The sequence below is a fragment of the Stegodyphus dumicola genome, chromosome 1 (genome assembly GCF_044657685.1).
Source record: "Stegodyphus dumicola isolate Sdum_Otavi_A_Nest chromosome 1, ASM4465768v1".
Classification (NCBI taxonomy): domain Eukaryota; kingdom Metazoa; phylum Arthropoda; class Arachnida; order Araneae; family Eresidae; genus Stegodyphus; species Stegodyphus dumicola.
Window position 1 is genome coordinate 248,008,892 of NC_140768.1, and position 25,070 is coordinate 248,033,961.

At 31.1% G+C, this 25,070-nt stretch overlaps 1 protein-coding gene across 5 annotated transcripts in view; it reads right to left on the minus strand.

Annotated features, from left to right (window-relative positions):
• LOC118187586 (CUGBP Elav-like family member 4) overlaps nucleotides 1-25,070 on the minus strand; it is a 927,242-nt gene that overhangs the window by 662,323 nt on the left and 239,849 nt on the right. For all 5 annotated transcript variants that reach the window (XM_085827228.1, XM_085827240.1, XM_085827235.1 and 2 more), the window contains exon 2: nucleotides 5,736-5,784. In XM_085827228.1, the coding sequence (XP_085683354.1) occupies nucleotides 5,736-5,784 (49 nt within the window). The remainder of the gene's footprint in view (nucleotides 1-5,735; nucleotides 5,785-25,070) is intronic.

Genomic DNA, 25,070 nt, shown 5'->3' on the forward strand with positions numbered 1-25,070 from the left:
AAAAGATTTTAAATTAAATTCTGTTTATTTTGAGGGCGATTCGACACAGACTTCTCTTCTTCAGGGCAAAACAAACTTGTTTTGGCTGATTTTAAGCTTTACATTAGAATATATCTCTTCATATTCAATATAAGGTTACGGTAACGGAAGGGTTTTAGCTTAGATTTTTAACTTTTGTCTAGATTAGGTAATCCATAATACATAATAAAACATTTTTTTACTTGTATAAAATATATAAATTTACATAACAAATCATAAAACGTAGGTTTTTAAAGTTGAAAATGTAATATTTTTACTATTTTAAATTTTAAATTTATTGCTTTTATGAACTCATGTTTCTATTACTTTTGCATTACAAATTTAAAAAAAATAACATGCTAACGTTTCCAGAATTTTGAAAATGAACTTTTATGCAGATGCGAATTAAAAAGACGGCGATTTACAAATCAAGTCATCCTGAAAAATTTGAGAGTGAAGCAGTTGTAAAATTCTGCAATCAATAACCGTCTGCATTAACTGTAACGTTAAATGAAAACACCGTAAAATTATAATAAACTGTTATGCAAATCTGCAATTTTATCTTAACTTCTGTAATCTCGAAGCCGTAAAATCTACTGTAGATTAAATTTATAAAAGTAAACAATTTATTAGAAATACTATACATAGTAATGTGGAAAGTAGAAACTTCTGTTTAGAAGATGCATATTTATACTAAACATCGCATTTCCTTTTGTACTTGCTGAAAGGAGAAAAAATGAAAACAGCAATAATCTGACAAGATTGTTTCGAAGAATAGAAAATATGCTAGAAGAGATATTTGAAATAATAAAGACGTGTCTATTATGCGTTGTCAATAATGATATTGTGTTATATTCTTATCCATAATAATATAGTAATACAATATAAGATAGTATACACAACGCGAGTAGTTTGATTCTTTGTGGAGGATATATAACAGAAAATATAGCTCGACGATATTCTATTTATTATATTATATATATGTTACTGTGAAAGACCGAAATTGGAGAATGTCGACTTTCACCGGAGAATGTCAACATTCACCAAATACGTCGGTGAAAGATCGAATATTTCATTACATTCTTGTGCATTCGCACCCTCACCGGTGTATGTCGACAATCACAGATATGCTCTGGTGTAGGTCAGAAAGAGAGGAGTATATGTACACGCTGTTATTGCAAAAGAAAATGTTCCACAAATAAATGCAGTTGTAAAAGCAAGGGCCTCTTGTGCAATTCAAAGTGTCATAATAATTTAAGTTATTGCAATAAATAAGATTTGAATCACATAATTTAATAAGTTTTTAATTTCTATTATTTTCCTTTTTCGTTTTGAATGTACTGTGTATTTTAAGTTTCTATGTTCTTAAGTTTTTATTTTAAGTCTCGAGTGCGTTTTTGCGCGACTGAATGACGGAGAAGAAACTATAATATTCTTATATGTTCAACATTCACCATTAGTACATGGTGAATGTCGACATTTACCGGTGTAAGTTAGAAATAAGAGTATTTGGAAAATATTTCGGACATACACCAAGCGACTACGTGAATGTTGACATTCACCGGTGAAAGCCGACATTCTCCAGATTTCGGTGTTTCACCGTAACATATACACTACGTTTACGAAAATCTATATGAGTCATTGTAAGCAAACTTATAATGTTAATTATAGTTAGCATTTATTATGCGGCCTTTATATTCAGAACCATTGGTTGAAAACCTATATATTTCCAATTACTGAAAAATTTTAAGTGACAGAATTATTCTTCTTTTAAAATTTCTAAATAAGAAACCATCAAGAAATAAATAGCTAACCAAATTTGTAAAAATAACGAAATAGAACATCTTATATGGCCTCAGTTTAGCTATATTTATATTAAGTAAAACATACTATATTGTAAAGAAATTATAACTTTAGTAATTTAAACTTGCTGTGAAAAATAAAACACAAGAGGTTTTAATCGCCTTAGATAAAAATTGACCGAGATGTTTGATTTTAAGATTAGGTATTTTTGCCACCTGTCTCGGTTTTCTTTGAGAGATTGGTTAAATAACAAACTACAATAATTTAAAGTTGATGTTTTTCTTCTTAAAGTCATTCACTGATATATTCTACGATGATATTTACCTCAATACAATAATCATGCAAAAATTTATGGAACTAATATATATATATATATATATATATATATATTTTAATATTCTGTAGGATTTTTAGCATAAGAATCGAAATCTAAGATTAAGAATCATTTTTGAATATATATATATATAAATATATGTTTTGGAATATATATATATATATGTTGTATGAACTTAAATCCATTTAAAACGATTAGATAAGAATGTAATTCTTAGAATAAGAATCGTTTTTAAATATGTATAAAGAGAGATCGATATATTTGGAATATATATATATTCCAAAAACGAATCTTATTCTTAGAATCTTACAGAATTCGCAAAATATGTGTATATATAAACTAAATTTGTAACTACCCCTGAACCTTATATACTTTAAATATCTCAAATTTTAAATATCTTGACGAATTTTTATTGCACAGTATTCGAACTTTTCTCTTTTCATTTTACAGAGTAAGTATAGGGCTATGTAAAAAGTTAGATTTTGTTATTTTTTCAAAATTGATTTCTTTTTTTATTTTAATTTAAATGTTCTGTAACATAAACGTTTGTCTTATCTAAAGCACTTTTGTAACCGGATGCGTATGTCTATGAAGATGGTATGAAAACGAAAGGCAGCATGAAAACTTCTATTTACGGTTAGTGTCAATAAGTTCCTCACATGTTAAGTGTCCTAATAAAGCATTATTCTAGTGCGCATTTCTCGTCCAAATGACGCACTAACTCCATTTTATATGAATATAACAGGCATAAGAAATGTAAATTTGTGGTAAGTCAAAATAAGCTGTGATTAGACATAAACTTATTGGGTTAAACTAAGTTACACAATCTTAACAGAAAAATTCTTTAAATATTATAGGTGGAAAAATATTACATATTTTGTGAATGATAAATGTTTTTCTCGAAACTATAGAAAGAATTTCATTTACCTTTCTTCTTTCCGGCTCTAGACTAGTAACTGACAGCTTAATAACCGCCAGTTATAAATTCTGCTTTGTTGTTACATATATGTAATAACAGTATTTATAACATAGTGTATTATAATATACTGAAGGTGCTTTTGTTTTTATTGTACAGTACCTGAACAGTAATTAAACTAAGCTCAATTATTTTAAATAAAATAAATTTACTAATAAAGATCTGCCATATTGCTAATTATAAATTTTTGGAAAAAAAGGGGTAAATCTAACTGCGTATTATACAAGTGAATTTCTGCAACTGACTTTCTGAAATCAGCTTATACATTTAGAATGAATTTAAATTTTCGGATGCATATTTTCTTTTATCGATTTTTTGGCATGCCAATATGAATAGGAGCCAAAAGTATGCTATCGGAAACTTACTTATAAGCATGTGCAAGTCTTTCCTTGCTGTCCCCAAAGGATCAAAGCAAAAGCGGAAAAGTAGAAAATTCTTGTTCATACCATTATGTCCTTACGAAATTATCTAAATTCGTGAGGCTTTTAGTAAGCCACAAAAAGGCATGCGAAAATTTTCTTTACTATCCAACAATAAGAAAATAAGACTATCTACCAGATAGTTATAAGTTTAGCAAAGAACTTTTTATTTCCTTGTACTTAAATATTTTTATATTATGAAAAATATAATATGAACAAGAAACGTTGCGTTTAATTTTTAAAATCCTAGCATTTGTATTGTATTCATATGAGCATATTATCCTTGTATTACATACAAATGAGAACATATTGCAGCTTTTCAGGCGCTTTCCTAACAAGACTGTATGAAAGCTATATCTTTCGGTTTTCGGTATCTTTTGATTTTATTTTTTCGGTATATAATTTTTGTTTTCGGTTTAGAAATCAATCAGACCATGTAGACTTTCGGGCCATGATAATAACGGGAACTTAATACGTTTAATAAAAACTGTACAAAACTGATATATTCCTTAAGAGACCTTCACGAAAAAAATTCCAGCTACTAAGGTTTTCCTTAGTTTTGCCCTATACAGTTAGTTCTTTGTAGCGTAAAATGCGTTTTAGAAATTTTTATTCGAGAATTTATCAACAGTGGCTAACTACAACAATGTTTGTATATATGTCAACCTTAACGTTTAAATTAATGATTCCTTGCGCAGTTTGTGCTCTATTAGAAAAGAAATATTTACTATGTAGCTAATTCGCTAGAGGAAAATATTATTTTTTGTAATTTTATTTTATGAGTATAAAATATTTAACTTCAAATATATTTACTAATGCATTTTGAATGAACAGACATTTCGCATTCGAACATTTCTTTCTTGTACATTTCACTCCTGTTATATTTGATCATTTCTAAATCTGGATGTATAGGCTTGTGACCAGTCACTGTAAAGATAGTTAATAGTCTAATCCCTTTTGTAATATCAGGAATTTAAATGCAACTTACCTGTAAATTGCGATGATATTACTGTGTAGATAGGTAGATATTGCTTTAAAGTTTTCAAACTTGAGATACACAGAATCAGAAACAGATGTTTTGAAGTTTTGTGATATTATAATATCTATTTCTGAACCTCATTCATGACATTCTTAACTATTAAAAGATATTTGCAAATGAAGCAGAAATATCAAGAAATAAGAAATCAGAGAGAAAGTAGCATAACTTTCTTTCTAATTTCTTATTTCTTGATATAACTAATTTCTTGATATAACTAAGTAAAATAAAAAGAAAATTCTGAATTTCAATACATGTGATGTAATGTATATATTCAGAAGAGCTATAGATATCATTTAGTAATATGTCAACATAAGCGAATTTTAAAGATGAGTTTAATGCAAAACTTTCAGGTGGAAAATAATTTCCTATGAGAAGACTGACCTACTAGCAAGATTAATTAAATTTTGAGCTGAATATAAAACACAGAATTGTTCGATTGACGTATACCATAATTTTGAGAAAAGTATCTTAAAATTATTGTATAGTACAATAAGAGTTTGTTCATTTAATATATATTTCAAGGCAGGAAATATCATAACTACATCATTTTATCACGTTATTAATTAGAATATTTATGTGTTGTGTTAATCTCTAGTATTAAAATACTCATAATAAATAAAGTACATTGATATGTCTCTTCGCAATAGATCACGCAAAGATAATTATTGCATAATGAACAGTAAATAAAACACAATAGTAAATAAAAGTATAATGCTTAGTCAAAAAATTAAATTTTGTAATAATGAAGTTTTTCTTAAATTCAGTTTGATACAGTATCTCAATTATATATATAGATATATACATATCTATATATATATATCTTTATTTCTTTTTTATGTGAAAGGAAATTTCCAATTAATTTTTTAATTAATTCGCTCATACGTGGATTTAAATTTTTCTAGAGCAACACTTTACGTCTATACTTCTATTTCTAGAATAAGAAGAAAATAATAATTTAAATGAATTAGAATACTTCGTGAATTATTACAACTAAATTCCAGCTAATTTGTAATATATATATATAAGCTTCAGTAACAGATCATATTATGATAAAAACGCATTTCTCTGGACATTGTAAAATTTAAGTAGTTCATTTACAATAAAATTGGAATTCTATAGAATTTAAGAAATAGAAAAACTTCCTACCTCCTCTGTTCTCGCTATCGGCAGGTTTCACTTGGATTGGACGGTTCATCTGAAATAGACAAAATATAATATTAAAAACATGAATATATATTTCAGTAAATAACATATTGTAGGAAAATATTACAAGTAAAACATTTTAGCTTTGTTATATGCTAATTAAAAAAATTGAGCTTTATTTGTAATTTGAAACGTTTGCAATCTTCTATTAGTTTCCTTTCTTTAAATGTTCGGTATAAAACGAATATATTGATCATATCAATCTGGACAGTTATTAGGTACTTATCGGAACAAGAAACACAAAAATTGAATAATGCCATCCCCGATTCAAATTCCGGACTTTCTCATTGCTAGCCAGATGTGGCATTCAACTACACTACAAAAAGTAGGCAATAAAGAGGGAGAAAACGCATTGCATTCTCTACCTCTTAAAGGCGACTGAGAAGCAAGGGACCAATTCCGAAACTCTAATGTTGGCGAATTATTGCCTACCTTCTTTTAGTTCGACCGTCATTGTAGAATATTTTATTTGTTTTCCAAAATCAGGAAACATAAAAGATCAGCTATGCCCTCGCCGCCAAACCTTACGATAGCTAGTCGGAAGTGCTTTCCAATTACAAGATGAAGAAACTCAATAAAGAAGGAGAAAATACCTTACAAATCTTAATTATAATATGTGCCAGTTTACAAGGTGGAGATAAAAACAAGAAGCGTATTCTTGCTAGCATGCGATTATATTTCTGCTTAATAATTACAAAATAAATTTCCAAAAGACGATAATGTGAAAAACTCACACTCAAGATACAATTAAATAATTTAATTCATTTAGATATGTGCATTCAGAAAATGTATTTTTATCAAAGTTTACAACAAATTTTATACAATTCTAAAAGTTAATAAATTAATCTGTTTTGATACATTGATCAGCATTGTTTAGCTATTAAGAAGATAAAAAACTACATTTTAACGAATGAATATGCATACATCATTATTTGTAACATATCTTTAAATGACATTATAAATGTCTCAAAATGGAAATGAAAGATTGAAAAGATTAATGAAAGTTATTAAATGTTGAAACTTGGTAGTTAAAATTTGAATGAAAATGAAGACTTGGTACTTAAAATTTGAAAAGTAAATTCGATTATTATTTTGTTTCCACATTTAGATCAATTACGTATATTTCGAATATATTGCTTATATGTGTAAATAATTACAATATTCCTAAAATCCGTTTTTGAAGGACTTTGAAGCACTAACACGCATATAATGCAGCCTTAATATCCTATATATAACAAACATGAAGTATATAAAATTGCGTATTATATATTTTATTCTAGGATTCAGCTTATGCTTTTTGACTCTAAATGCAGGAAAGAATTTTGATTGTACACTTGATGACTCATTTGGTAGTAAAGCATAAAAATACAAAACAAGTTTCTGTTTTAAGCACCTCTAAGCTGTAAAGTCACTTCCAAAATATTAAAAAAAATCTTACAAAAATTTAAATATTAATTTCTTTTTATGAATGAAAATCTTTTGCTGAAATTTCTTTTTTAAATATTAATAGAAATGTTTTCAAATATTAATTTTTAATAGTGATGGTAATGAGAAAAAACACTCTTAGAGCATAATTTTTCCCGAATAGTTCCCCTTTTATAATTAAAACAAAATCTGAAAGGTTTCAGATTTTAAATTACGTCCAAAGAGGCGTTTTTTAACGTTTTGTGTGGTACCTTTATTTATTAAATATCATGTTCTTTGCAGTTAAACCATAAAATTCAGTTCAATAGCAATGTCGCAAAATAATTTTAAAATGAGCGTATCTTTAGAATTTCCTATACACAGTTCTGCGCGCAGGAGATAAAACGGTTTTTTTTCCCATACAGTGTTGCTATTGTTCGCTTTGAAATATTTGAGTTTGTTAATCAAAAATTCGTTAAAGTTTTACAAATATGAAATCGATAATAAAACTTCCAAATTTCAAATTTGGTCTTCCACATGCCCATATTGGCAGTAGGATTACGTCATTCGAAATTCGATGGATCTATGTACCCTTGTTTTATCACAATGCGAGAAATATACATACATACATTTATGCAGATTCTTCGTTATTTAATTTATTTAAATATAATGCAGGGCTCTAAGATTTGGCAGCAGCAGTTTGAAAAGTGAAACGAACATTTATAGTGATTCAACGTAAAATCGCAAAACAAAAACAATAGTCCTTCAGGGACAAACCGCCTTTGGACTAATAATTAAGATATCTTATTACTTAAAGCATACTATATGCATTGTTTAGTGAATTTTGATTAATCAACTGTTAAATTAAATAAAGCATACGAGATAGAGTATACATGAACTTGAGAATAATGTAAAGTACTATATCACGAATAATCACAAGTAAAAAATGATCACAAGTAAAAATAGATAAAAGTATATCGTTATTCTGCAAATATGTTTTTGTAACTTTTGATAAAAAATAGGATATTTTAAAAGGATTGATTATTTTTTGGGGGGAGGGGCTCCAAATACTGACTCTAGGTGTTTATGGTCATTGGCCACTACTACGGCCCGAAGCGATGGCCTCCTTATTATAAAGGCACCTAACAGGTGGGCAATCGTTGCCCCTTATGAAGGGACTGACAAATTACATCCATTGCCTTCTCCGGGATTTGAAGTTACTAATTACTTCTCCGTCTGGTCGTCAAGGATTTATTATAATTCAGAGACAAATGAAAAATCTACTTTATTTTGAAAAAAATTAATTTACAAGATTCAAACAAGTCGATACGTTGACATGAATATTGTAATTAAGCGTGTACAATGTTCATGCTAACAGAACAACTTCAATTATTGCATCAATTTATTTATTACTCCTTACAAATTTGCAAAGAAAATATTGTTCTAATAACTAACAAAATAATAAGTAGTAAAGGTACTGATTTAGATTCTAACTAGAATTCAATGCACTCCCTTATTAATGGAAATTCGCGTTAGCTTTTACTGATTATGTATGGGATACCTCATTATAACGCCAATGAATTTGTGTAAAATAAAATATATGGCTATCTCTGTACTAGGTTTTGAAATGTAACCGGGGAAGAAGTGTTTTACAAATTCACTATAAAATTTACTTGCCGCGATAAAATATGTTCAAAATTATTAATTTCGCATAGCTCATGTAAAGTTTATTATCAAAGGACGAAACATATGCATATGAAAAATGATGAGCTGTTAATTTAATATTTATGTAATATTGATGAAGATTTTTAATCTTTTTGAACTGTATTGTTAATTTGGGAATCACTTTTCAATTTTATAATTTTTTACAATTTAAAGAAAATACAAGTCCTCTTGCAATTTTTGTTAGCAATATTATGCACATAATGTTTCGTAAAAACGGATCTGTAATAATATTAAAGTGAAGAAATAGATAATTTTAGAACATTTTATATATATGTATTAATATATCCATAGAAATACATATATATTTAAGATTTGATTAAAAAGGAATGTTTGAAAGTCTTTGCCTCTTCCTTTCATACATGCATATGCTATTTCTGCGTAATTAGTATATGCGTTTAAAATCATAGAATAATATTAAATATAAGTTATGGGTAAATTATGTGCTGGTGTAAAGACATAAAATTGGTTTTAAAAAATTCTCTGCTTAGTAGGATCTAAGAATGAACCATTGCTATGTTTTCATTTAAATAAAAACAGCTTTTTATTAAAATAAATAATAAAATTATATGTATTGCTTTCAAATTAGAACTTACTCATCGTCACTCTCGTGCAAATTACAGAAAAAGTGTCTGCTACTTGCTAAACCACGAGGTTTACCACAAAGCACAACTTGCAGCCCAAAAGACGGGATATCCCATTGTTGGTAAAATGTGAGTCCGAATTCTTCTGAGCATAAAAGGCGGCATTCCCCCAGCATTTAATTCATGACTAGTCATATACATAGTTATGTAATGACTCTCATGAATCCCTGAAGGACATTAGGAAAGTTTAAATGAACCCCGAGACAAAGAACTCCTGGTAGCGTAGGCCAATTAAGGGAGACTTAAATGTACATAAGGCTTTTAAGGTGCATTCAAACCCCCAATTGTATTCTAACAAACGTCCTCTCCACAAGGCATACTTGGTAATCGCATTTCAACTGCAGAAGGAAGCATCCTCCGTTCCCAGCGGTTCCCGTAGATAAGTTCCAGAAGCACATTTAGTGTTCTATTATTAAAACAATTCCAAAGGGAAAAGAGTTTTCTACGGGTGGAAAAGAATACGAATGCATAAATGCGAATCCACACACTGCAGGGGGACAACGAATACATTATACATGGCGTATGAATGTATAAGAACAGATAAAAGAGTAACTCTAAAGCAGAGGGAAATTCGAAAGACAGAAGGTTATAAATATTTATTAAATTTAGAAATGGCAGCGGAGGTCGAACTGGAACTGGGGTGGGTGGGCAGGAGGAGTTTTAAGTCAGATGCGTGTCTCTGTGTGACGACATAAAATGGGAAGATTCCTTCTGTTCGAAATGCCAGCGTTGCAATATGCAAATGAGGAGACGAGATAGGTGTGTAGATGTATGTGAAAATGTCGGGATGAATATGACAGTTTACTTCATGTTCCGTCATATCAGGTATTCTGCGCATGCCAATGAATGCATTAAGTGAGGTGAGACATTTGGCAGCACCAGGGAGTGGGGAACGGGTGATGCCAAGCCCGTTTTTATGCGACATCATAAAAGAATTCAAATATTTGTCATCTTCTCGCTTGTTTTATCGGAGAATACAGAGAAAATATAATCGATATTTGGAGCGTGAATAGTTGACGAGGTTATATTATTATTATGGAGAAATATTTATAGTGGAGAAAGTGACAAAGTGCTGATGATGATGTTCGTGAAATTAAAAAGAGGGACATAAGACATTATTCAGCATTTTCCAGTCTCTTTAGGGATAGTGATCCATAGCACTCTTTCGAACCTGAATTCAGCAGCTCATCTATAATTCTCTTATTTAACTTAATGCCTTAAAATTATATGACTCAATGTCCCTCATTAAGTTTTTATATCTAACTAATATTTAAAAAACTGTTAGTCAAAAACTGACTTTAAGAAGTTATAAATTATATGCAAAATTGCAAGAAGTTATAAGTTATATGCAAAGTTTCTTTGGCTTTTTAAAGACTAATGTTTTTTATTAACGTGATTCACTGCACAATAATAAATACCTTCACACATCCGCTTAATCTTCATATACCAGAAACGGTTCGGATAAAAAACATTAATTCAAAGAGATTTTAAATATTCAGAATCTCATAATTTTATCTAAATACGAAAATTAAATAAAATTATTAAAAACTAAAAACCGCAATTTATAGAAATTGGAGATATTTTTTGAAACTCCAATTTGTGGAACAATTATTAATACGGATTTTGATATTTTACTTATAATTGAGCTTAAAGAAGAAAACGCAAAATTTATCGACAACAGAAGTATGTAAAACATACTACCATACTATCAAACGTAATTAGTACATGTAATATATAAAATTATTAGTGTGTTTGAGTAAGTCTTAATATTTTGGGAAACGTATTTTTACATATTCTTTTTCCAAAACATTTGATTTTAAGGCACGAAATAGAATTACTTTTACATTGATCATCGTTCTAACAAAGTGAAAAACATAAGTAAATATTTTATTCTTTTGTTTTTCTCTTTAAGGTATGAATATAGTCTTATATAAGCTGAAGCTGAGTGAGTATCATTAAGGAAAAAAAACATATTTTCGAAGTTCCATTAATTGCACTATACTATCCATCTACTCAACAGAGTGCTTCAAAAGGCTCTTTGATTTCAAGAACATGCATTTTTAATAGTTTAAAATCATATTGCGTCTTTTTATGCATTTTTCATAGATAGCTCAGTAAGAAATGAAAACGCGGAAAGGTAAGTATTAGTTATTGCAGTTGCATATTCTATGAGGAAAAAGAGCTAAGAGTGAAATGGAGAGAATAGAAATGTTGCATTTCATCTTTAAATATTTGCTTTCAATGTAAGGAAGTTCAATTTAAAATCTGTGCAGTAGTTATTGCATACGCATTCAGTGTATAAGTATCCTTTATGAATAGCTTATCTTGCGAACATATTAGGAAATGATAGAACATTATTCGAACCAGCAGTTTTTACTTAGCTGTCAAATATTATATAGCTGTGTTTACTTAGTACTTACATATTAAAGATGTTTCTGTTCCCTTGCGACTTAATAATATGTTTTGTCACCATCTGATGTACGAGCTAATTCTAATGTCATTGCATACCAATTTCATTCAGAAAGTCCTACAAAACTGGCATCTCTTCTTTCAGGAAACATCTGTACTGTGCTTTACCGTAACCAAATAAATTCATAATTAAGACACAATAACACGCCGAATAAATATTAATTCAAAAGTCAAACAACAAAAATCAGCGTTATATTTACAAAATTTTCACAGGACTAGTTTCGATGGTTTTACCGAACCACCATCTTCAGCTGCAAAACCGCAAATGAACAAGATAGGAAATAATGATTAGATAAGATAAGAAAGCCTGGACAAGAATAAGCAAGTGGCGCCATCTGTTGGTGAAACCAGAACTAAAACATAATTTCTTTAAAGGCCGAAGGTAAATTTAGATTGGAATTAGGATCGTTAACTAGAACAGAAAGATTTTTATGAATGTGAAATGCCTCTAGAAAATCCAGTTCTCCAATGGAAGATGTTTTTTGAATAATTTTGGCAGCAGAAAAACTGAAAGTGTGATTTTCGGACCAACAATGTTGAGCAACAGAAGACTTCTGTGTTTCCTTTTTTCTAACATATGCCTCATGTTCCTTGCGCGAAATTTTAAGGCTCTCTTAGTTTGGCCAATGTAAATTAAACCACACTGGCAAGGAATCCTATAAATACCCCAGGAATTCATATTCGGAATGGGGTCCTTGAGTATGGAACTCGGAATTTTATTGATGGGAAAATAACCAACCCGAAAGTTAAATTTCTGCAAAATATGTGCAACTTTATAGCTAATTGATGGAAAGAAGGGAATGACAACAGAATTTTTACAATCTCCTAAAACAAGAGTGTGTCTTTTAGTGTGTTGAGATGAGAATTTTTTAACTGCTTGATTAATAATGTTGGGTGGAAAGCCCCTGTCAATAGCTATTGCTTTTAAATAATTTAGTTCTTCATCAAGGGCTAGTTTGGAGGAGCAAAGTTGAAGAGCACGGAAAACATAGGAATAAAATGAAGCTAACTTTTGTTTAGTCGGATGACATGATTTAAAGTGTGGTGGAAGGCAAACCGATGAAGGTTTACGGTAAACCGTAGTATTGAATTTGGATGTGTTACGTGTGACCAGAACGTCGAGAAACGGAAGAGAATTGCAAGTCTCAAGTTCAAAAGTGAACTGAATAGCAGGATCAATAGAATTCATTGTTGAAACAACTTTATTTAAATCATCTTTATTGCCTTCAAACAGAGTAAAAGTATCATTTACGTAGCGAAACCATGCCGGGAAGTTTAAAGTTTCAAACAATTTTGATTCATAATAATGCATGTAGATATCAGCCAGGATGGGACTGAGGGGGCTTCCCATGGCTAATCCCTCAGTTTGCTTGTAATATTTATTTTGGAAAACAAAATGTGTTTGTTTCAAACAGAGTTGAGTGAGAGAAATTAGCTCATCAATTTCGATGCAAGAGAAATGAAATTCGCGAAGTCTGGTTTCTAGACATCTTAATGCACCCTCCACTGGGACATTGGTGAATAATGATTTTACATTAAAAGAAACCATGAATAAATTACTAGGAGAAATGTTTTTAACCTTTTTTACAAACTCTATTGAAATTTTTATGGTGTAAATGTTATTGTCTAATAGAGTTGAAAATCTAGAAACTAAATATTTAGCTAATGGATACGAGGCAGTACCTAAATTTGATACAATAGGGCGGAAAGGAATACACTTTTATGAATTTTGAGAAGAGCATATAATCTGGCACAATTCGCAACAGATGGGATAAGATTGATTTAAATAAAGTTCTTTCAACAACGAATTCTATTGATCCTACTATTCAGTTCACTTTTGAACTTGAGACTTGCAATTCTCTTCCGTTTCTCGACATTTTGGTCACACGTAACACATCCAACTTCAGTACTACGGTTTACCGTAAACCTTCATCGGTTTGCCTTCCACCACACTTTAAATCATGTCATCCGACTAAACAAAAGTTAGCTTCATTTTATTCCTATGTTTTCCGTGCTCTTCAAGTTTGCTCCTCCAAACTAGCCCTTGATGAAGAACTAAATTATTTAAAAGCAATAGCTATTGACAGAGGCTTTCCACCCAACATTATTAATCAAGCAGTTAAAAAATTCTCATCTCAACACACTAAAAGGCACACTCTTGTTTTAGGAGATTATAAAAATTCTGTTGTCATTCCCTTCTTTCCATCAATTAGCTATAAAGTTGCACATATTTTGCAGAAATTTAACTTTCGGGTTGGTTATTCTCCCATCAATAAAATTCCGAGTTCCATACTCAAGGACCCCATTCCGGATATGAATTCCTGGGGTATTTATAGGATTCCTTGCCAGTGTGGTTTAATTTACATTGGCCAAACTAAGAGAGCCTTAAAATTTCGCGTCAAGGAACATGAGGCATATGTTAGAAAAAAGGAAACACAGAAGTCTTCTGTAGCTCAACATTGTTGGTCCGAAAACACACTTTCAGTTTTTCTGCTGCCAAAATTATTCAAAAAACATCTTCCATTGGAGAACTGGATTTTCTAGAGGCATTTCACATTCATAAAAATCTTTCTGTTCTAGTTAACGATCCTAATTCCAATCCAAATTTGCCTTCGGCCTTTAAAGAAATTATGTTTTAGTTCTGGTTTCACCAACAGATGGCGCCACTTGCTTATTCTTGTCCAGGCTTTCTTATCTTATCTAATCATTATTATCTTGTTCATTTGCGGTTTTGCAGCTGAAGATGGTGGTTCGGTAAAACAATCGAAACTAGTCCTGTGAAAATTTTGTAAATATAACGCTAATTTTTGTTGTTTGACTTCTGAATTAGTCAAATAAATTCAGTCTAATCCAGGTATGATTCATTTTTTTATTTTATTAAAATTAACAAATTAATCAGATTTTTATTAAAATGTGTATTATAATTATTAAAATAATTATTAAATATTAATTATTAAAATAATTCTAATTCAATTATATTTAATAATTATATACATCAGTGTATATACTTATTAAATATTAATTATTAAAATAATTATAATTCAATATTGAAAATCGTTGCATGGTTCTACTATTGCATAACTACAATATTATATTTAAAACCATTGCATGTTTCTACTCTTGCATATTTGCAATACTATATCTGAAACCATTACATGGAACAGAACAGGCATTGCATGTGCGATTCAGAATGGTAAGTACGAATTCAATATAGCAGTTTCCATTTAATAATCCGTGTATCAATAGACAGTATAACAGATCTGCAATGCTAACTGTAATATTAGCTCTGTAACATTAACAATGTAATTCTTTTACTCTTTAAAAGGAATGCTGAAGATATCTTGTGATTCGTAATGATTTTAAATTTCCGATGCTACAGAATTATTTGTTCACTATTTCCCGAAGTTCAAAAATTTGCCCTGATAGTCTTAAGTATAATTTTTTTATTTAGAAAGAGATGAGTAAACAAAGTTTGCGGAATTTGGAAGATGAAAATTAAAATTACAAGAAACGTCATAATTATGTTTAGTTATATTCCTTGGAAAATCATGTTATTTTATAACGTACTAACGGAAGTGTTGTAGGAAAAAATGTCACCCGGAAAAAAGGGAAACGGAAAGAATATCCCCGGAAAATAAGGAACGGAAAAAATGTCACCCTTCGTTTGCAATGGGAAATATAAGGCATGTTTAGAAAGATCGCCAAGCTGGGTGATAAAAGTTTTATCTCAACAACCGTAACTTCGGATGACCGGAAACATGTGCGAGTAGAAGCAAGAAGATGTGTTGGCTGCTTGTTTCTTAAATGGAGCCTACCTCCATAGTTTCTACTCTAAGGTTAAAAATAGAGGGTTGTTTAGAGAGGGAAGCTTTCGCGATGGACGCCAGGGGGGAAAGGGTACAACTCCTTTCCCCCCTGGCACTATAGGTCTTTAGTAATTACTCTCCTCGCACTGCATGTAGTTATTGCCTTAAGCTGCGGTTTAGTGAAACATTTATTGACACACAACAGAAAACTAATTCATCCTGAGCTTTGGTATAAGAAACAGTTGTAGATGCAATTTCAAGTTACGGTTTGCGATAAGAATAGGACTAAATTTTTTACCTAATTAATTTTCGCATAATTTTTTTTTCTCATTTGATTTTAATTAAAAGTAACGCATCTGCACAGGAAACATTTGTTTAAGTTTGCACTTAAGTTTGAAAACAAGAATACCACAGTTATTAAAATTAAGAGGTTTATTTCAAAATTATTAGTCCAAAATTATTAGTCTCTGAGGGACTAATGTTTTCATTTTGCGTCGAATCACTCTGAATGTCCGTTTCACTTTTCAAACTGTTGCCACCAAATATTGTGATAAAACAACGGTACCTACAGCCATCGAGTTTCGAATGACGTAATCCTACTGCGAATATGGGCAACTGGAAGCCCAAATTTGAAATTTGGAATTCGTTTTATTATCGATTTTATATTTTGTAACGAATTTTTGATTAACAAACTCAAGAATTTCAAAGCGAGCCATGGCAATGTTGTACAGAAAAAACATTTTTATCTCCAGTGCGTGAGACTGTGAATCGGAAATTCTAAAAATGTGCTCAATTTAAAATTATTTTGCGATACTGCTCTTGAACTGAATTTTATGGTTTAAGTGCGAAGAATATGATATGTAATAAATAAAGGTAACACACAAAATGTTAAAAAAAGGCCCCTTTGGACGTAATTTAAAATCTGAAACCTTTCAGATTTTTTATTTTACTAAAATTTTAAAATCTAATTAAAATGGATCCCATAACCACGCGATCTGGATTTAAACATTCAATATGCAATGAACCCTCTTATGGCGACCTCTTCCAAAATAATTTCTCAGAGTAGAAATTAACACTTGTACCGAGCATTATCTCTTTAAGATGACCACTTCCACCAAAGACCAAAATAATTTGAAACGTAGATGATCGTATTAGAGAGGATTTAATGCATTTTACAATGCACCAATGCGTAACCTACTCAGAGCCGGACCATCTAGTAGCCCATAAACGATTGGCGACCATCTCCTTAAGACGATCACTTCCAAAAGTGACCGGCATTTCTATGGGTATAAACAAACACTTGCACTGAATATCATCTTTCTAGGGTGGTGATCTTCACAGATATCAAAAATCAACTAGAAACATGGATGGATTAGGATTATTCAATTATGGCAAAGCGCACGAGGGCTATCTACCTAAAGGGAAGGATGCCTTCGTGGAGAACTTTCTAAGGGAAACTGGCTCGTATACATATTACACATGGGGAAAACCACGAAAGTGCCCATGCAGCCAGCCCGTTCGCGGGATTGGAATCTCGGACCGAACTACCAGTGTTCAGCGTCTTTACCGCTCGGCCGCTGATAGGCTGAAATCTGATGGATGGCTGATGGATATCCTCGAAAGGATTTTTACTTATAGTAGTTATATTAATTACAATTACGTGTAGAGCTTATGGAAACTTAAAAGCGGCCGAGCGGTTAAGTTGCTGAATACCCTGGTTGTTATATCTGGGTTCGATTCCTAGCAAAGCAGCTTTTCGTGGTTTTTCCCCTATATAACGTGGTTACGAGCTAGTTTTCCTTAGGAAGCCCTCCACGAAGGCAACCATTCTCTTAGGCAGATACCTTTCGTGCGCTTTGTTATAGTCAAGTAAACCAAACCAAATTAAAGAAGCTTATTTATTCTACTCTCCAAATTGAGATCCAAATAAGTCATACGTGGGAGCTTTTCGTATTCATAACGTAAAACGTATCAAAATGGGGAAATTAAATAAATTTAATTATTTAACTTGGTTATCTAGAATTCCAGTTTTCAATTTATCTCTTGTTTCCAAAAATCTGAGCATGAATAAATGAGTAATAAAGCATAGACAGATAACTTTGAAATTCAGAGAATAACTTAAATGACCTTTGACCACTAGCAGCCGAGAGGTAAAAATAGTTGAATATTGGTAGTTCGACTGGCACGCCACGATAATTTCCTGGTAAGCAGCACATCCGCCATGGCGTTCAAACCATGGCGGATGTGCTGCTTACGAGGAAATTTTCGTGTTTTCTCCATGTGTAACATAAATACGAGGCAGTTTCTATCAGACGTATGAAATAATATTTGTCAACTACTCGCTATAAACAGTCCTCCATGAAGGCATCCATATTCACTTCGGCAGATAATCTTATGGTACTTTGCCATAACCTAAATAATCTGATTTGATGATTATGCTAATTTTTTCTCATACTGAATCCTGTGATGCTTTAATTAATGTTTTATTTATCATAAACTGTGTTAACTGCTTTAAATTAACCAAATCAGGATTTTTTTCTGTTAGATTTCCTTTTTGAAATTTTTCACATCATTTTAGAAGCCTAAATATGTCAGATCGTTTTAGTAAGACGTATTATTTGTAACTGTTTTACATATAAGTACAGAGAATCTCATGACGGCGAAATCTAAAAGTGTTTCCTACAACATAAATAAACAGGCTTTTATACATTTGCCTCTCTAATGCAACCATCTACTATATAAGTGGCCTAAAAATCGCTTGAAGCCGCCGTTAGTGGTCGCATTAGAAAAGTCTCATTATATTTGCATTTTTGTGGCATTTAATAATTTCAGTTACATGTCTGCCTTATAAACTATAATATTGATTTTTCAAGGTCGTGTAACAACTTTCAATATAAATTAGAATAGTAATAATCTTTTACATTCCATTCGGATTATTGTATTCGTATGAAAGCCTTGAATCAATTGTTGATAATTATTTTGTACGTATGCTATTTCAAAAATTTAAAAATTCTTAATTATGATATTTTCCAATATTCGGGCTTTAAATGCCCAAGTTATTTAATTTTATGCCAAGATTTAAACTTTGTGCATTTACAATAAGAAGGTCTTAATTCTGGAACTTTTTAACATTTGAAGCTGGTTAAAACTGGTTGAAATGTGTTGCAGTCGCAGTTCGTATGCAAAACCCTTCTCGCACTGATTTGTTTTATGCTTAATTTATAGCAATTTCCCTAAGTAACCAAATTTTAGATTTATATAATTTTTTTTTAAATTGTGAAAATAAACAAAAAGAAAGGAGAAAATTTTTCTTTCTTACATTATAATTATTTTCAGTTCATCTTTTATGATAATTAGTGTATTTTCAATTTTCCTCAACTGTCAAATCTTGTTGTATTTCTAAATATCTTTAGATTATTTACAGTCCCTGCAATTTTAGAGGTTTTATGTTAAACTCTAAAATAGTTATTAGAAGAATTATTAGAAGCATTTGATGTAATTAATGACGTACGTCGCCCACAGATTCGCAAATTTTGAATTTTCAATATTGTTGCAAGCACTTGAGCAGAAAATTCGTCTTTTCTAGCAAATTGCAAATTTTAAAATTCAAAAAATTCAACTCCATCAATCCAATTTTCAGACTCAATTAAAGGCACTGAAGTTATTTAACATTTAAGAACTCTCGGTGATTTTAAGACTCCCCGGAATTGGTACTCAAGAAATGATTTCAAAAATGCTCTTCTACATCTATTAATAATTGTTCTATCCCTTGAATAGCTAGTATCTACTGCATTTTCTCCTCATTTCTTTTTTGGTGGTTATTTGAATCATGGCAAAGCACGGGAACTGTCTGTCTAAGAGAAGGGATGCCTTCGTGGAGGACTTAACGAAGTATGAGAATGGGAAACTTGATTGTATTTACCTTACACAAGAAGAAATAACTAAATTATCTTGCAACCAGCTTGTTTGCTGGGATTTGAGCCCCTGTCGAACTATCAGTGTTAAGCGACCGCCAGAGTCGTAGCTAGGGTTTTCAGCGCCCAAAGCACAACTGAAGATTAATTCTACAATGTCGTAATATCAGTTTGGCGCCCCTTGGATTCTGCGCCCGGTGACAGATGCCCCCTTTGCCCCCTTCTAGCTATGGCCCTGGCGACCGCTGGAGCGCTGATGAGCTGCATTATGTATTCTGCTTAAGAATATAGAACACAAATGACTGTCAATTTTATTATATCATCAGTGTTTGGTAACTTTCCCTATGAAAATAAAATTGTTAGAAAAATGAGTGAAAAGACATGTAAATATTTTGAATTTGGATTCAATTTAATCCCCTTCATGTAACATATAATGCTGTAATTTACGTAACAGCATTTAAAATTTTTGAATATATTAACACAAAAAGATACGGCAATGCTGTTACGGCATTCGACAAAATATGTCTCGTTTACGTATATATATATATATATATATACGTATATATTCTTTGCAGAAGGAAGAAAATTATATACAATGCAGAAAATTTCTAAATTCAATTTCGCCAGATAAATTTTACATAAAATGAAAAAACAATTTTCAGTACATATAAATAATTAATTGAATGAATGTAAATTTTTACTGCAGAATACATAAACTTATTTTCAGCTCAATGTAAAACTGTTCCCACGCAAAATTTATATTATAAGAAAAAGTTAAATGTCTGTTATGTCGAATATTTCTTTACTTAGATTGAAGAGACATTCGATATTTTATGGAAGCAGGAGACTTGAAAAATGAGCAACCCCCTCTCCGGGAATCGAACTGCGGATCTCTGGAATACGCCCCCAGCGTGCAGACCACTACACCACGAAAGCACGTCAAGAAGGCTCAAGTCTAAAATTTATGCATATTTAGTATTAATTCTATATTTTGCATATTAACATTTTAAAAATACCTGACTAAATTACTCCTGGATGGTTGTGTATAAACCTATGGTTTGTTTGATCAAGTGCGACTCATTTGTAAAGTATTGAATGGTGTACTCGCTTGCAAGACCTTGTGAATTTTGTTTTTCTTGAAAAATCGGCAATACTAAGTATGATTGCTAAATATTACATTCTTTTTAAGGGAACATTATAGTATAATAATAAGAATATTTTCTCCTGGGATATACTTTTATCAATGATATGTTACTGTAGCGCAGTTTTGCTAAATTCCTATAAATCAGTTCTAATTATTCTAAGCTGATTTACTAAGACTTGGAATGATGCTCAAGGCCGGCGCTAGACGTTTTTCCGCACGGTGCCTGCTTTACAACTTCAAAATTCTGCCACCCAGCTCTTTCCAAAGTTCTAAACATTTTGCGTTCTCTCAATTCTGCCGGCCGGTGCGGCCGCACCGATTGCATATGCTCTGGCACCGGCCCTGATGACACTAGGAATGATAATTCAGATAATACTTATTATCTGCATTGTCATTTCCTCATAAACATGATGCTTATTAAAAATTACAGATGTTTTAATTAATAACAACCTTAAAATCTGGTTGTTAGTAGCTTTAATTTTGACTCCATACACTTTGTAAGGATCTTAAGTTTTACTAACGTTTATTTCATTTTAAATCTTTACTATCACTTCTTATTTTCTACTTCCGGCCAGAATTAAAAGCGTTAACTTATTTATGCAAAATTTGTCTGGCGAACGCCAAGTACTTAAGTTGTGACTTTTTGCCAAGCGAGAGAGAGGAAGGAGTTAGTCGAAGCAGGCCACTTGTCTTAGAAGTTTTACTCGGTTGCTGGTTGCCTTCCAGGCCAGAGGTTTAATCCTCGTGATAATTTTTAAACGTATTGTAGTGTTAACAGTTCTCTGTACTACATACGGCTTCCTGTTAATATACGGCCAATCTTCCTTGTTTATTATTCCAAAGTTAAGTTAAAGTTTAGTTAAATATTTTTATATTCTTACGTTCAGACCACAAGTAGTTGGTATCTGTATTCCGAAGTACGGAAATTATTGTAAAGAGTGAAAAATAAGGGGTTTTGTATACCCTTCTTGTGTATCTTGTCTACTTCCCACAGTTATTGAACATACCTTTAGTAAGCTCCCTGTTCCGAGTCAGGTCCTTGCATGTTCCCAAAGAAAGTAAGGCGGAACATTGAACCTGATAACTTCAACAATTAAAAAAGCCAAAAGATAGGAAGTTTCTTTGTCAGCTCTTTTTGAGGCCTTTTCTAATACTGCTAAAATTCTGCATGATATTTGTTTTAGAACTGCTAACAAACTGCTAACAAAATTTTAAATACAAAAGTTATACTGCAATTTTAAGTCTGAAAAGTAATTAATTCAGACTTATTAAGCTCTTGAAACATAGAACTTGAGCTCAAAACAATAAGAATAGAATTTTGCATTCATTTTTTTAATTATACGATTGTTGCTTCATTGATAACAATGTTATAAATAGTTCATTTAGAATTACACTACAATTGCTGCATTAGAATCCATATTTCTTACTAATTATTTAAACATGAAAAATGAGAACTATAATATTTATATGTACTTTTTAATCTCCAAAGTCATAATAAAATTTTCTCATAAATAGGAAATTGACTGTTTTCAACAGTTTTCACCTCTTCGTCAAGATGCATTTCTTTTACGGTCCTAATTAAAAATTACAGAACAGCAGAACATAATCTTCTATCTCACGAAATTTGCTAAAACAAATTCTTTCGCATTAATTTTGAATTTTATTTAACTCTAATTTATTCAATATTTCGAGCTCTGGATAATCAAATTAGCGGTATCATTCTAAAGCTGCAAAATGTAATTAAGAAGCTCAGCTTTTTTTAATGATTCATTTTACCACGCCACTGGGGGAAAAAAAAAATATCTGAGTTTTCAGATTTTCAATTACGTCCAAAGGGCGTTTTTTTTTAACGTTTTCTGTGTTACCTTTATTTATTAAATATCATGTTCTTTGCACTTAAACCATAAAATTCAATTCAATAGCAATGCCGCAGCATATCTTTAGAATTTCCCATACACACTTCCGCGCGCTGGAGACAAAAAGGTTTTTCCCAGCCGTAGAGTGTTGCCATTGCTCCCTTTTAAATCGCTGAGTTTGTTACTCAAAAATTCGTTAAAGTTTTGCAAAATATAAAATCGATAATAAATCAAATTCCAAATTTCAAATTTGGTCTTCCACATGCCCATATTCGTAGGAGGATTACGTCATTCAAAATTCGATGGCTCTATGTACCGTTGTTTTATCACAATGCGAGAAATATACATACATTTATGCAGATTTTTCATTATTTAAAGGAAAATCTGAAAGCTTTCATATTTCATATTGCGCCCAAAAGGATTTTTTTAACGTTTTGAGTGGTACCTTTATTTATTAAATATAATGTTTTTCGCACTTTACCATAAACTTCAATTCCACAGCAATATCACAAAATATTTAAAAAGCGCAAAATTTAAGAATTTCCAATACACAGTTTCGGGCGCTGGAGATACATTTCTTTTTTCTTACAGTGTTCCCGTTGCACGCTTTTAAATTGATGAGCTTGTTAATTAAAAAAATTCGTTAATGTGTTGCAAAATTGGGAATAGCTAATAAAACAAATTCCAAATTCGGAATTTCAAGTGCTCATGTTTGTTTGGAGTACTGCGTTATTCAAAATTGGATAGCTCTAGGTACTGTTGTTTTTTGAAAATGCGGAAACATTCATGCATTCATGCAGAATCTTCATTATTTAGTTTCTTTAAATATAATGCATGGCAATAATATTTTGTAGCAGCAGTTTGAAAAGTGAATCAACGCAGAAAGTGAAACCACGCAAAATGTCGTTTTGAGACTAATAGCCCTTTGGGTCTAACGCCCCTTTGGGCTTTAAAAAAAATAAATAAATGCTAGATTAGCAAGTTAAAAGTCAGAAATAGCAACATTTAACCGATAAGAAAGTCAGAACTCTTTACTACCTCGCTCGAAAAATGCAATTTTGAATAAAATGATAATTTTGCTTCTTTATTAAATTATTCTTATAACAGGGCTTGCATGAATAGATTATATTCTACTATAAGAAATTTTTTCATACCAATAAATTGCCACAGTTAGAGACAGAAAGTACAGTAAACCGTTTCTAAGATGACCACAGGTTCATAAGATTTTGGGCTTTTGCGAATTAGAGAAATAGCTCTCAGCACCGATGTCCAAGTTCTCAGAAATACTGATCATCATAGGAAGATAATCACCAGAAGAAAGTTCACTGTTCACATTCGGAAGTGCATTATTCTATAAATGAAAGTACATTAAGCCGATTCGATTGCGTGTATGGCCGTATCTATTTATATATAGGAAAAATTTTAATATAAAATAAATATAGTGTAAAATATATGTTACCGTTAAAGCGTATAATTAAGTTATTTCCTCGAATAAATAAGTATTTGGCGGGGGTGGGGGAACTAGCCAAGCCGGTTTAGCTAATTATTTTAAAATAACTATATTAATTAGTATAGAATATAATATTCTATAAACTAACCAATGATAAATGCATTTCAGACGGTGTAGTGGTTAGGGGAGCCAACTTCGATACCCTAACGGCTTGGGTTCGAATCCAGGGGAATGCATAGTTCTAATGGTCCGTCCCTTCATAGGAGGCAAAGGTGGCCCACCTATTAGGTGACTGCATAATAAAGTGACAACTGCTTCTTGTCAAGTCGAAGTCGGCTGAGGGACCATCATTCATATTTAAAAAAAAAAAAAAAAAAAAAAAAAAACTAATAATAAACCAAAAAAAAAAAAAAAAAAAAAATCTCAAAAGTTTCAGGTTTTAAACTACGTCCAAAGAGGGCGTTTTTTTTAACGTTTTGTGTGCTACCTTTATTTATTAAATATCATATTCTTTGCACTTAAACCATAAAATTCATTTAAATAGCAATGTCGCAAAAGAATTTTAAAAAAGCAAGAAGAATTTTCGATACACAGTTCCGCGCGCTGGAGATAATTTTTTTTTCGTATAGTGTTGCCATTCCTCGCTTTTAAATCGTTGAGTTTGTTAATCAAAAATTCGTTAAAGTTTTACAAAATATGAAATAGATAATAAAACAAATTTCAAATTTGGGCTTCCAGATGCCCATATTCGCAGGAGGATTACGTCATTCAAAATTCGATGGCTCTATGTACCGTTGTTTTATCACAATGCGAGAAATATGCATATATTTATGCACATTTTTCATTATTTAATTTCTTCGAATATAATG